The 13,165-nt window shown below is 43.6% G+C and overlaps 1 protein-coding gene across 4 annotated transcripts in view; it reads right to left on the bottom strand.

Moving 5' to 3' along the window:
* EML6 (EMAP like 6) overlaps positions 1–13,165 on the bottom strand; it is a 242,075-nt gene that overhangs the window by 121,351 nt on the left and 107,559 nt on the right. For all 4 annotated transcript variants that reach the window (XM_036262726.1, XM_036262729.1, XM_036262728.1 and 1 more), the window contains exon 6: positions 11,210–11,345. In XM_036262726.1, coding sequence (XP_036118619.1) covers positions 11,210–11,345 — 136 coding nt within the window. The remainder of the gene's footprint in view (positions 1–11,209; positions 11,346–13,165) is intronic.

Here is a 13,165-nt window from a genome sequence, read left to right as displayed (position 1 = left end):
AAAAAAGTGGGTATTGAGGGAATGTACCTCAACACAATAAAGGTCATATATGACAAGCCTACAGCTAACATCAATCCCTATAAAAATTCCAATGGCATTTTTCACAAAAATGGAACAAACAATCCTAAAATTTGTATGGAACCACACAAGACCCTGAATAGCCAAAGCAACCTTGAGAAGGAAGAACAGAGCTGGAGGCATCACACTTCCTGATTTCAAATTATATTACAAAGTTCTAGTTATCAAAACAGTATACTACTGGCATAAAAACAGACACATAAATCAGTGGAACAGAATAAAGAGCCCAGAAATAAACCCACACATATATAGTCAAGTAATTTATAACAAAGAAGCCAAGAATATACAATGAGGAAAAGATAATCTCTTCAATAAATGGTTCTGGGAAAATGGACAGCCACATGCAAAAGTATAAAACTGGACCCACTATCTTATACCATACATAAAAGTTTACTCAAAATAAATATAAGACTTGAATATAAGACCTCAAACCACAAAACTCTTAGATGTCATATGTGGTAATCTCCTTGACATCAGTCTTGGTGATGATTTTTTGAAGCTGACATCAAAAGCAAAGACAACTAAAGCAAAAATAAACAATGGAACTACATCAAACTAAAAAGCTTCTGCACAGCAAAAGAAACCATCAACAAAATGAAAAGGCAACCTACTGAATGGAATAAAATATTTGCAAATCATATATTTGATAAGAGATTAATATCCAAAGAATATAAAGAATTCATACAACTCAATAGCAAAAGAACAATCTGATTTCAAAATGAGCAGAGAATCTGATAGACATTTTTCCAAAGAAGACATACAGATGACCAAAAGGTACATGAAAAGGTGTTCAGTATCACTAATCATGAGAGAAATGCAAATCAAAACTACAATGAGATATTGCCTCATTCTTATTACAATGGCTATGATAAAAAAGATAGATAAGTGTTCCGAGGACGTGGGGAAAAGGGAACCCTTGTGTGCTATTGGTGAGAATGTAAAATGGTGTGGCCACTATCAAAAACACTATGGAAGTGCCTCAAAAATTAAAGAACTACCATATGATCCAGCAATTCCACATCTAGATATTTACCCAAAGAAAACAAAAACACTAACTCAAAAAGATATCTGCACCCCCACATTCATTGCAACTTACTTAATTTACAACAGCCAAGACATGGAAACAACCCAAGTGCCTATCAGTGGGTGAAGGGATTTTAAAAATCTGACACACACCCATGCACACACAAGCACGCGCGCACATATACATGCACACAATGAAATACTATTCAGCCATTAATAAAAGGGAAATCCTGCCACTTGGGACAACATGGGTGGACCTTAGCATTATGCTAAGTGAAATAAATCAGGCAAAGACAAACATCCTATAATCTCACTTACATGTGGAATCTAAAAATAAAATTTAAAAATTCAAACTCAGATACAGAGAACAAGACTGGTGGCTGCCAGAAGCGGGGGTGGGGTGGGGGTGAATGGTTAGCAAACTGGAAGAAAGTGGTCAAAGGTTTAAACTTCTGGTTATAAATAAATAACTCAAGAGGATTTACTGTACAGCACGGTGACTACAGTTAATAATACTGTAATAAATATTTGAAAGTTATTAAAAGAGTCAATCTTAAAAGTTCTCATCAAAAGAAAAAAATTGTAACTATGCTGGTGATGGATGTTAGACTTCTTGTGGTGACCACTTCACATATATCAAGTCATTATGTTGTACACCTAAAGCTAATGTCATATGTCAATTATATCTCAATTATATACACACATATACAGATATATACATATTATATAGCTCAGCAATGTGCTATATATTTTAACTGTTATCAACATATTCAAACCACAGTGGACTTACCACTGACTGTCTTCACACTGCCCCTCTCCAGGCAGGCCTGGCATCGCAGCCCCACAGTAGGCATGAGCACGCCACGTCTCCCGTGGCCTCCCACAGCGTGTCCACCCACCAGGCTGAATGGCTTGAAAACCACAATTTCTCCCAAAAATCTGGCATTGTCTTTGGTCCAGTGTACAGACATTTATTTATTTATTTTTTTTTTTATCCTCACCCGAGGACATTTTTCCATTCATATAGAGTGGGAGGAAGAGAGAGAGAGAGAGAGAGAGAGAGAGAGAGAAACATTGATGTGAAAGGGACACATCGAGTGGCTGCCTCCTGCATGACCCACGAGGGCCAGGGACAAACTGCAACTGAGGTACGTGCCCTTAGCAGGAACCGAACCCGGGTCTCTCTGGACCACAGGCCGACGCTCTAACCGCTGAGCCAAACTGGCCAGGGCCCCAGTGTACAGACATTTAATCTCCCCATCACCCTCACTATTTTTTACCATCATATTTTGGGGAACAGATTCAGAAACGTATAAGAATATTATAACAAACAACCTACCACCCGGAACTGACAAATTGTTAACATTTTTAAAATATCTGCTTTGTCTTTCTTTTTTCAAAAGAGGTTTAGTAACAAAGAACCTTCCAACTCAGCCCAGCCCAAGGAGCAGTGGGTCCCGCAGCGGCATCTCTGGACTGTGTCCGGAGCCCGTGGATGCCTCGGAGGAGCCTCAGGCCCGGCCAGGAGAGGGCCAGGGCCAAGAGCTTGAGACGCAGAGTCTGAGGATCCCACCCCTGCTTTTCCCTCAGCACCCCGCAATCTATTTTGCAGGAGATTTCATTTGAAAAAGGGGTTCCGCGTAAGGCAGAATTTACACATGGCGAAGGCAATGAAGTCAAATCGATACGGTTGGTCCCTGGCTAAATATGGGGAGGGAGAGAAGGACAGATAATGAGAGGAGCTGTTCCAGTTTCACTGTTTACAACATAAACTTAATGAGCTGTGAACATTTTCTTTCAGAAACCAACTCAGGCTCTTCACAAACACTCAGTTCCTGGAACAAATACACTGCATTTTGTCACATCAGACCGGTCAACCCCAGGGGTCCACCTCTGAAGACAGACAGGACACAGCCATTCTCTCGTTCAAAATAACCACTTCACGTGGGAATTACTTCCTGCAGACATCTCAGTGGGTAGAGAACTGGATTCAAGTTTCCGAATCACGTTCTGTTTTCATCATTTCTGAACCCAGCTGCTGTTCTGCATGCAAGAGTGACTGGGAGAACAGCACGGTCTCTCCTGGGCACGTTCTGGTGACACCCTGGTGAGTGGCAGGTCCCTGGCAAGATTCTGACAGCTTTTCCTTTCTCTGTCTATCCACCTAGCTTGGTTTCACCTCTGACACCAATGCAGAGAACAATAATGCAATCATGCTCTCCGAGCCAGGCTGGCCGAGGTGGCCACCGCATTGGGAAATAATTAAGCTATCTTTGCTTCTTTATCTTCTGCTCTGGGAGTCAGAAAAATATAAGGTAATATTTGGAATATGGTTAGAAATCCACCAGTAGTGAAAAGGGAACCAGAAAGAAGCATTTGAATTGTTAAAATCCACAGAAAGGCTCTTTTGTTCTGGAAAAGTACATGCTTCAGAGACTTCTGTCAGTATGAACTGAAGGCATTTTGCTGAATTTGTAAGGTGTCCACGTCTTGGACACCCTGGCGGTCTCTGCCACTCCTCTGAGAAATGTGGGGCTCCGGCCTGTGCTTGGTGCACACTGCTGGCAGATGGCAGTAGAGAGCAACCAGCCACTGAAAAACCCTCTAAGACCAAATTCTCAACAGCCATTTAGCCGGTTTCACATTCAGTTCGGAGTGGAAAATAGTACCCTTCTGTTCCTCTCTGCAACAGTCCTGAAACCCAGGCACAGGGAGATCCAGTCCATGAATATCATGAATATTAACACAGACCCAAAGGATATTGTTTATTTTCCACTAGTTCGCTGACCAGGTAAGTACACAGCCTGGATTTATACCCAGCCCCACCCTCCCAGCTGTGTGACATGGAAAGCTATTTAGTCTTTCAAATCTTCAGTTTCCTCATCTGTAGAGAGACTTGCAGCGCTTATACTTCATAGCGTCGTTGTGAGGATCCAATGCAATAATATAATTCAACAACGTCACCTAGTATTGGGACTTAGGGAATTAACCAATAACTAGAAGTTGTTATTTGAACCAGGAGGTTTTTGTGCTTTGTGGGGGTCTTTTTGGGGGGGTTCGCATCTCAGTGGAGGACAATTTGCTGCACGTGAGGTCAGATTCTGGCCCTGGGAAGGGTGGGCACCGGGAGCTACGAAGAAACTGCTGCATGTGCTCCTCGGGTCACAGTGCACTCGTCTGTCACACGCTGACGCGCCGGCACGTGGGCTCTCGGAGGAAAGGCTGCGGTCCAACGCACACACACAGAACAACTGTTGTGGGACCAGAATGGCCTCCCCCAGTTATCCGGCCCAAGAAGGGAAGACCGGCGGCAGCAGGGAGTCAGTACTTGCTGGTGATCTTCAATCCAGGGCTCCTGGGTCAGCCGTGTGAAAAAAAACCAAGAGCAGCTGCTCACCCCTTGCGGTGCCTCAGATGCTACATGAAAAGTATTTTAAAAATACAGATGCCTGGACCCCACCCAGCGATTCCTCTCAGTGGGTCTGGAGGAACCTCAGCTTCCCGGGACTGAGAGCCACTACCAAGCTGCCTCCCAGCCCGTGTGTTCTCAGACTTTGGTCATATTGTCGAAAATTCTGACTGCCGGGCTTCGTCACCAGGTGACTCTAATGCAGTGGTTCTCCTGCCACATGGAAAACTCCACCCTGATGCCTCAGAACACCCATAGCCTGAGGAGCGGATGGCCACAAGGACACTGATCTGGGTCTAACAAGCAAGCCCTACGAATGGGCACGGACACCCTCACTGACATTACTCAGCCCAGAGTCCAGAGCTCGACGTCATGCCTGGGAATGATAATAATAACTCAGGAGGAGGCCCCATGGACAGCCCAAGGACCTGGGTGGGGCCAGTAAATATCTGTTTAAATAAAGGGGGAAATTACAGAATAGAAACTTATATTATTTGCCCAATGTCCCACAGTGGAAACAGTATAGTGAAAATCTACACAGAAGAGACAAAAGGACGACAGACGCCCTCGCAGATCATTCCTGTGGGGAAGAACTATACTTCTACACAGCAAACTGAAACCTGCCCTGAACGTACTGGGAAGAGAAAAGTCACCAGGAAGCTGTTAGAATTATTTCAAGCCACAGAGACTGAATCCGTCAAAACCCAACAAGAATATGTCAACAAATATGGAAAACAAAACAATGGCCTACGGACTGGAAGGTTTCAGCATACATCCTAACCTTCAAGAAGGAGATGCCGAGGAGTGCAGTAAATAGAGGACCATTTCACCCTGGCCGGTTTGGCTCAGCGGTTAGAGCGTCAGCCCGCGGACCAATGAGTCATGGGTTTGATTCTGGTCAAGGGCACGTACCTCTTTTGTAGTTCACCCCCAGCCCTGGTCGGGTAATGCAAGAGGCAGCCAGTTGATGTAGCTCTATCATGTCACTGTTTCTCTCTGTCTCTCTGTCTCTCTCTCCCTCCCTCCCACTCTATCTGATGATAAACAGAAAAGTATCCTCAGGTGAGGAATCAAAAAAAAAAAAAAAAATAGAGGACCATTGCTCTGACTTCCCACACAAGTAAAGTGATGCTCAAGGTGATACAGCAAAGGCAACACCTCACATGGAGCCAGAAATGTGGGATGGTCAAGCTGGAGTCTGAAAACGAAGAGGCACTCAAGACCCAACTGTGAACATTTGGTGATACAAGAGTTCTCCAAAGAATTTCAGGTTAGTCTATGTTTTATAGACTATAAACCTGGGACTGTGTGGATCATGAAAAGCTGTGGGTCGTTTGAAAGCAATGGGTGTATCTCAGCATTTGACTGTCCTGATGTGTGACCTGTACTGTGGACAGGAAGCCACTGTCAGGACAGAACACAGAGAGACTGAATGGTTTCCTCTAGCCCATCAGTTCTCAACCTTCCTAATGCCACAACCCTTAAACACAGTTCCTCATGCTGTATGTGGGCGTATCTGCATGTGGGTGGACCCGCCTGGAGACGGACAGAGGAGCCGTGTCTCGGTTCCCAAGACCATCGGAAATATGTGTTGAGAACCTCTGCTCTAGGCAAAGGTGTCAGATAAGGGTGCATTTTATCTCTCTATTGTGTAATCTGTACCCAGAACACATTCAAAACACTGGGCTAGGCTCAGAGGAAGGAGGAGGGAAAATTCATGAAAGAAATATCAATAGCTTAAGATATGCAGATGACACCATCTCACGGAAAGAAAGTAGCAATGATTTGAAATGACTTCTGATGAAATTGAAAGAAGAAACTGCCAAAGTAGGACTGCATTTGAAGGTCAAGAAGACAAAAAGCATGACTACAGAGGAGATACACAACTTTAACACAGACGATGAAGACACTGAAATTGTTAAAGATTTTGCTCACCTTGACCCGGTCATCAAATCGAAACCGCAGCCAAGAAATCCAGAGAAGGCTGAGACTCAGATGGGCAGCAATGGAAGAATCAGGAAAGATCACCAAGAGCAACGCTGTGTCATTAGAGACCGAGGCTAAGACCATTCGTATGCCCGATTACTGTGTGACGATGTGGAAGTTGTACAGTGAAGAAGGCTGATAGGAAAAAATAATTGTTTGAAGAATGTGTTGGAGAGGAGCTCTACAGATAACGGGACTGCCAGAAAGGCGAGGCCCAGAGCAAATTAATCCTGAAACATCGCCGGAGGCAAAAGGGACAACACGAGCTGTCCTACTTTGGGCACATCACGAGCAGACAGAGTTCTTGGGCAAAGAATAATTCTGGGGAGAATAGAAAGCAGCAGAATATGAAATGGTCTGACTCCATAAAAGAAGCCCCAGACATGAGTCCGCAGGAGCTGAGCAGGGCTGTCCAGGACAGGGTGCTGCGGATGTCACTCCTTCACAGGGTCATCAAGAACTGGAGCTGACTCAATGGCACCAAACACGCATAAATGAGGAAATTACAGCATAGAACGTTTAGAGTATTTGCCCAACGTCCCAGAATGAGCAACTGACAGAGATATAACGAGAATTCAAGCAGTGCAAGTCTGGAATGGACTCTCTTCCCCACAAAGTTATTCCTTTTTCTGTGGATGTGCACCCAGGATGTGGTACCAGAGATTTAACGAGACAAGGTGATGGCTTTTTTCTGTAAACCCAACCTTACTAAAGATGCAGTACCAAGGGGCCCCTTGGTAAAGACGTAAAAAGTAATAAAAGAGTGAGAGCAAGAGATTTCACTCAGGCAAGGAGGGAAGATGAGGAGAGGATGTGGAGAAAACAGCGGGGACCTCTGAACCCCCATCCCTTTGCCTCCCCGCATTAAAGGCGTACCTGAGGCTACCCAGAGACTGGAGGTGGGCAGATCTCATGCCCCGGGAGCAGCCCCGGGGCCGTTGGAGGACGACAGATCCTGTGTGCAGGCCCAGCACGATGGTTGCCACAGAGCCAGCATTCAATACTGGGGCGGCTGCAGGAGAGATGCCGGTCTCTCCACAGGCTGGGCAGGGCTGGTCCTTGACTGGGGTGCAGCATGAAGTGCCCATGGCCTGCTGCTCCTGTTCACAAAGGTCTCTGCCTGAAAAGTTCCAGCAGAACTTGTAGTGAAAGTTACTCTCTACAAAATCTGGGCTACTTCAGGGTCCATAGGACCCCAAATCCTAAAGTCACAGAAACTCTGCAGGATCCACACAGCCTAACGGAACCTCAGAAGATAGAAACACCACCGACAGGCTGCGTCCCACCCGGGAAGGGCCAGCTGGGGAAGGGGAATTACTACCAGAACAAACCAGAGAGCCTCTGCTTTTCTGACACTACATTCCACACCACCAAGTGTGAACAAACACCACCACCTGCCTCCCCTCCAGGGACACCTCGCCATCTCCAGCACCCATGCGTCCTCTTCTGATGTGCCTCCACTTTCTCGGCACAACAGTGACGCAGGAGGCATGGCCCAAAGGACGATGGTGGACAGACAGGGAGACAGGTGATAGAGGCAAGTCATGAAGCCACCCGAGAGACCAGAAGAACAATCGATGTGCCTGCTTTGTCTGTTGGAAACAAGGCAGTTCTCAGATTGGAGAGTTGCTCCTTTGAATGCTCTGGACCAGGGTTCCTCAGTCAGAGAGACCGGTGGAGATCTGACCATGACACCAACCTCCCTAACACTTTCTATGAACTACTGTTGCTGGTTCTTGGGAGTCAAGCTTGAACACAGTAGGTTGACACAATGAAGAAGAGGGTACTAGGCCATCTAAAAAACTTTGACTTTTTTTCTGAGGAAAATGGAAACCATTGCAAGGTTTTGAGGAAAGGAATAATGTGATCTGGCTAATAAATTTCGAACAATCCCTCTGGCTGCTATTCTGAGAAGAATGGTTGAAGCCAGGGCACAAGTTATAAAGCAACAACAGCATCTACGTGAAAGATGGTGGTTCCGACCAGCGGGTGGGCTGCCGGGATGCGGAGAAGTCTAAGAAGGGGTGCCTTGTATCTTGGCGACTTCGGCCTCCTAAACTTTGCTCAGCACTGAGGGAACTGAGCTGCTTGACTAAATGCAAGATATCTCCGGATATGGAGTTTATAGTCATTATACAGAGCAGCAATTCAACAAGTATGTGTTGGAAATTAAAATAAACACACATAAGACGCCAATAAAATGCCTGAAGCATGCTCTTTAGAAGAGCCTGTTCAGTTTGAGGGTACATAGCTAACACTTAGTAGATGCTTAATAAATGCATACTGAATGGATAAATAAATGGATAATACATCTTATACTGTATGAATAATTACTGTATTCCTTTAGACATAATCATTTACAGCCACTAATTCAAAGTATTTTATCACCATAGACGCAATTTATTTTAGTTGACTTGCTTTAAGAATTAGTTTTGGCTTCTCTTGCTACCACTATAAGTCATTTAAGCTTCATTATTTTACCCAGATCATAAATTTGTCTTAAAAATGACCAGGCTCAGAATGCACTGTTATTAAGTTTGCTGTGAGATTTGCGTTAGATCCCTAATCCTACATTAGCTCGATGCCAATGACCCTGAGCCTCACTGTACTCATCTATAAGGTCAGAGAGTTCCACACACTAACACCCAACATCTTTCCCAGCTCGAAAATTCCAGAATTTGATAGTTACTAAAAAATGTATTGGAAGTCCACCAGCCCACATATGTGAAATTCTTTGGGGTCAAGTGCACTTGGGAATTCAGAAATTTTTGAATTTTGGGCTCATGCAATACATCCAGTGGAGTCCAGGGCAGCACTTTTAAATATTTCTGCAATGAACTGTATGAATATTCATATGCATGAAGACAATAAACAGCCTTATATAAGTTCATGTCAGGTTTTGCAGCTAAATTAGTTATAAAAGTATTTTGAAAAAATTTAAGTGAAACCCCTACTTTACACCATATACAAAAATTAACTCTAAATGAATCAAAGACCTAAATATAACAGCTAAAACTATATAAACACTTATAAGAAAATGCAGGGGTAAAGCTTTATGATATTGTATTTGACAATGATCTTGGATATGACACTAAAAGCACAGGTAACAAAAAAGAAAAAATACCTTTACTGGACTACATCAAAATTAAAAACTTTTGTGCAACACTGGGCACGTCAACAGAATAAGAGGGCAAACTATGGAATGGGAGAAAATATTTGCAAATCATATAAGAAGTTGAGCAAATCATATACTTATAAGAAGCTGAAATCCAGAATATATAAAGAACTCTTACAGCTCAATAACAAAAGGATAAAATGGATTTTAAAATGAGCAAAGGACTTGAATAGAAATTTCTCCAAAGATAATACAAATGGCCAACAAGTGTATAAAAAATGCTCAACATCAGTAATCATTGGAGAAATGCAAATCAAAACCAAAATGAGATGCCACTTCATACCTATTAGAACAGCTATTATCAAGAACAATGGGAGAAGGGGAGACATCTGTAATACTTTCAAAATTAAATGTAAGTGTCGGCAAAGATGTGGAGAAATTGGAGCTCTCGTGTACTGTTTATAGGAACGTAAATGGTGCAGCTGCTATGAGAACAGCATGGCAGTTCTTCAAAGAGAGAAATGCTGTCCTGGCCAGTGTGGCTCAGTGCTTAGGGCGTCGGCCTCTCCACCACAGGGTTGTGGGTTCGATTCCCAGTCAAGGGAACGCACCTGTGTTACAAGTTTGATCCCCTGGCTCCGGCTAGGGCACATGAGGAAGGCAACCAATCCATATGTCTCTCTCACATAGATGTTTCTCTCTGTCCTTCCCCTTCCTGCTCTCCCTTCCACTCTCTCTAAAGATCAATGGAAAAAATATCCTCAGGTGAGGATTAACACAAAAAAAGAGAGAAAAACACCAAATGATTCAATAATTTCCCTTCTGGATATACATCCAAAGGAATTTAAATCAGAGTGTCAAAGAGATATTCGTACACTCATTCACTGAAGCATTCATTATTCACAATAGCCCAAAGGTAGAAGCAGCCCAAACATACATCAATAGGTGAACAAACAAAATGATATATACATTGGAATACTATTCTACCATAAAAACAAAGAAAATTCTGACACATGTTACAACATGGAAAAAACCTTGAAGACATTATGCTAAGAGAAACAAGCCAGTCACAAAGGAGCACATACTGTATAATTCCACTTCCATGAGGTTCCTGAAACTGGCGAATTCAGAGACAGAAAGCAGAATGGTGGCTGCCTGCAGGAGACTCCTGCTCTTAACGCCTGCCGATGTGATCGGCATTAAAGTCATTGTTTTGAAACAATTTCTTTGTCTTGTTTTTCCTATCACTTATTTATGTGTTTATTTATTTTCAGAGGCTGTGTGCAGTCACATTTAGGGTCACCAACATGTCCAGAACGTCCCCCTTTTTATCAGTGAAAGTCCCATTTCGCAGGACACCGCTCAGCTGTTTTAACATTGTTTCTCTTTGCAGCGGGACCATTGCTAGTATACGCAGACACCTTTGAGCAGATGGGAGGAAAAGGGGTATCCATCTATTTTTAACATACTTCTAATCTTGTATTTGATATACTTATGTAAACTGTCTTAAGTCCTCTGTAGAATAAGATGGTACAGAAAAATAAACATAACCTTACATTTACCACAGAGTTATCGGTAGGTATTAATACATGTGTTACCTTTGTATCCTTGCTCTGTCTCCCTGAGATCAATTTTGGTTATTGGCTTGAAATCAGTATCCCACAATCGTATACACCCATCGCGTCCACCGGTGGCAAAGCCTTCTTCACAGGCGTACATGCTGAAGATTCCAGCCTGTAATTAAGGCAGATAATGCTCAATGCTGCCATCATTCTAAATCGTCACTGTAGTTGGGTCTTGATGATTAAAAAGCAAAACAAAAATAAAAAGCAAATCCCATGTTCTCTATTGAAATCCTGACCAAAAAACAAGCAGCCATTTATAGTATCCTTTATTTTAGCTAGATCAAAAATTAATCATAATAAGCACCAGAGATAACTAGTTCCAGGAGCGCCTCGGCCATCACTAAACTGACGGCAGGTTGTAAAAAATGTGTTCAGAATTCCTTGGTTAAACCAGATATGGAAATCACAAAATCCTTTACAGGACAAGTGTGCAGTATAAAGAAAAGATGTGCCTTGACTGGTCTGGCTCAGTGGTTAGGAACAGCAGGGTCATGGGTTTGATTCCTGATCAAGGGCATGTATCTGGATTGCAGGTTTGACCCCCAGCCCTGGCACCAGCACCAGCCGGGATCCTGTGGGAGGCAACCAATTGATGTATTGCTCTCACATCAATGTTTCTCTCTCTCTCCCCCTCCTCCCACTCTCTCTAAAATTCAATGGAAAAATATCCTCAGGTGAGGAGGAAGGAAGGAAGGAAGGAAGGGAGGGAGGGAGGGAGGAAAGGAAAGAAAAGAAGTGACATCCGATCATTAAAAAGGAAAGACAGCCCTGGCCGGTTTGGCTCAGTGGTTAGAGCGTCGGCCTGCGGTCCTGAGAGACCCGGGTTCGGTTCCCGCTAAGGGCGCGTACCTCGGTTGCAGTTTGTCCCGGGCCCTGGTCGGTTGTGTGGGTGGCAGCCACTCGATGTGTCCCTTTCACATCGATGTTTCTCTCTCTCGCTCTGTTCCTCTCTCTCCCTCCCACTCTACCTGAACAAAAAATGGAGAAATGTCCTCGGGTGAGGATTAAAAAAAAAAAAGGAAAGACAGACCACAGTGGAGAGGGTTAATGTAAATTGCTGCCCATGTGATCAAGGAGAGATACCCAGGCTGGGGATGTTAACACTTCCACATGTACAAACGCTTCTCAGTGAACTAAGAAGGCTCCACCTGAGCCTAATGGAAAACATAAGTTACAGTGGTGTTACATGGAAGATGCTTTTCCACATCTGAAATAGTTTCATAATTTAAAGATGTTTATCTACAGGAAAATATTTTATTTGGTCTGTTTACAAGTGCTACAAGTGAATAATGTTGATACAAGATCCAGAGTAAAGAGAAATTAGGTTACCACGGCAGCTGCTTCTGTGAATGAGGACAAACCCTGACCTCTTAATTGTTTGAAAAGCTGTTTCATGGTAAGCAAAGCCAAGAAAATTGGCCTTGAACATACAAGACAATGAAAGAGCTAAAATTTTATAGTTCTTTTGCTAAGAGTTGCTGAAACTTTTCTTCCTGTTGTGAGCCATAGGGGATTAATTTGGAGGCAATCGGCAAAAGGGCTGTCGAGTTGCCAGTCACGTCTTGCCACATTTCCATCTACTACAACAGGCTTTACCAGTCACATCATCTCTTTTATCATCTGTGGACACAGCAATGCAAGCATTTTAATAGATGTCAGAAGGGGACAGTGGTCAGAAGTCAAGCCTGGCCTGTTCTCACAGAGCAGGCCATCAAGAGACTTTGTCAGTGGTTTCTGTTTGCATTTTAAGAGCTTGTGCTGTGGACCTAGTGCGAGGGAAATCTACCTTACTGATCAATGTAAAAATCATTATCTCCACCCTTGCTAATCAACTTAGGGGCCATGTCAGCAGCAGTGACATCACCCTCAACCCACTGAGTGAGAATCTGCACTTCAACTAGATCTCCAGGGGATCTGTGGTCACTTTCA

The sequence above is a fragment of the Molossus molossus genome, unplaced genomic scaffold (genome assembly GCF_014108415.1).
Source record: "Molossus molossus isolate mMolMol1 unplaced genomic scaffold, mMolMol1.p scaffold_m16_p_15, whole genome shotgun sequence".
Lineage (NCBI taxonomy): Eukaryota > Metazoa > Chordata > Mammalia > Chiroptera > Molossidae > Molossus > Molossus molossus.
This window is presented reverse-complemented; position numbering and strand designations above follow the sequence as displayed.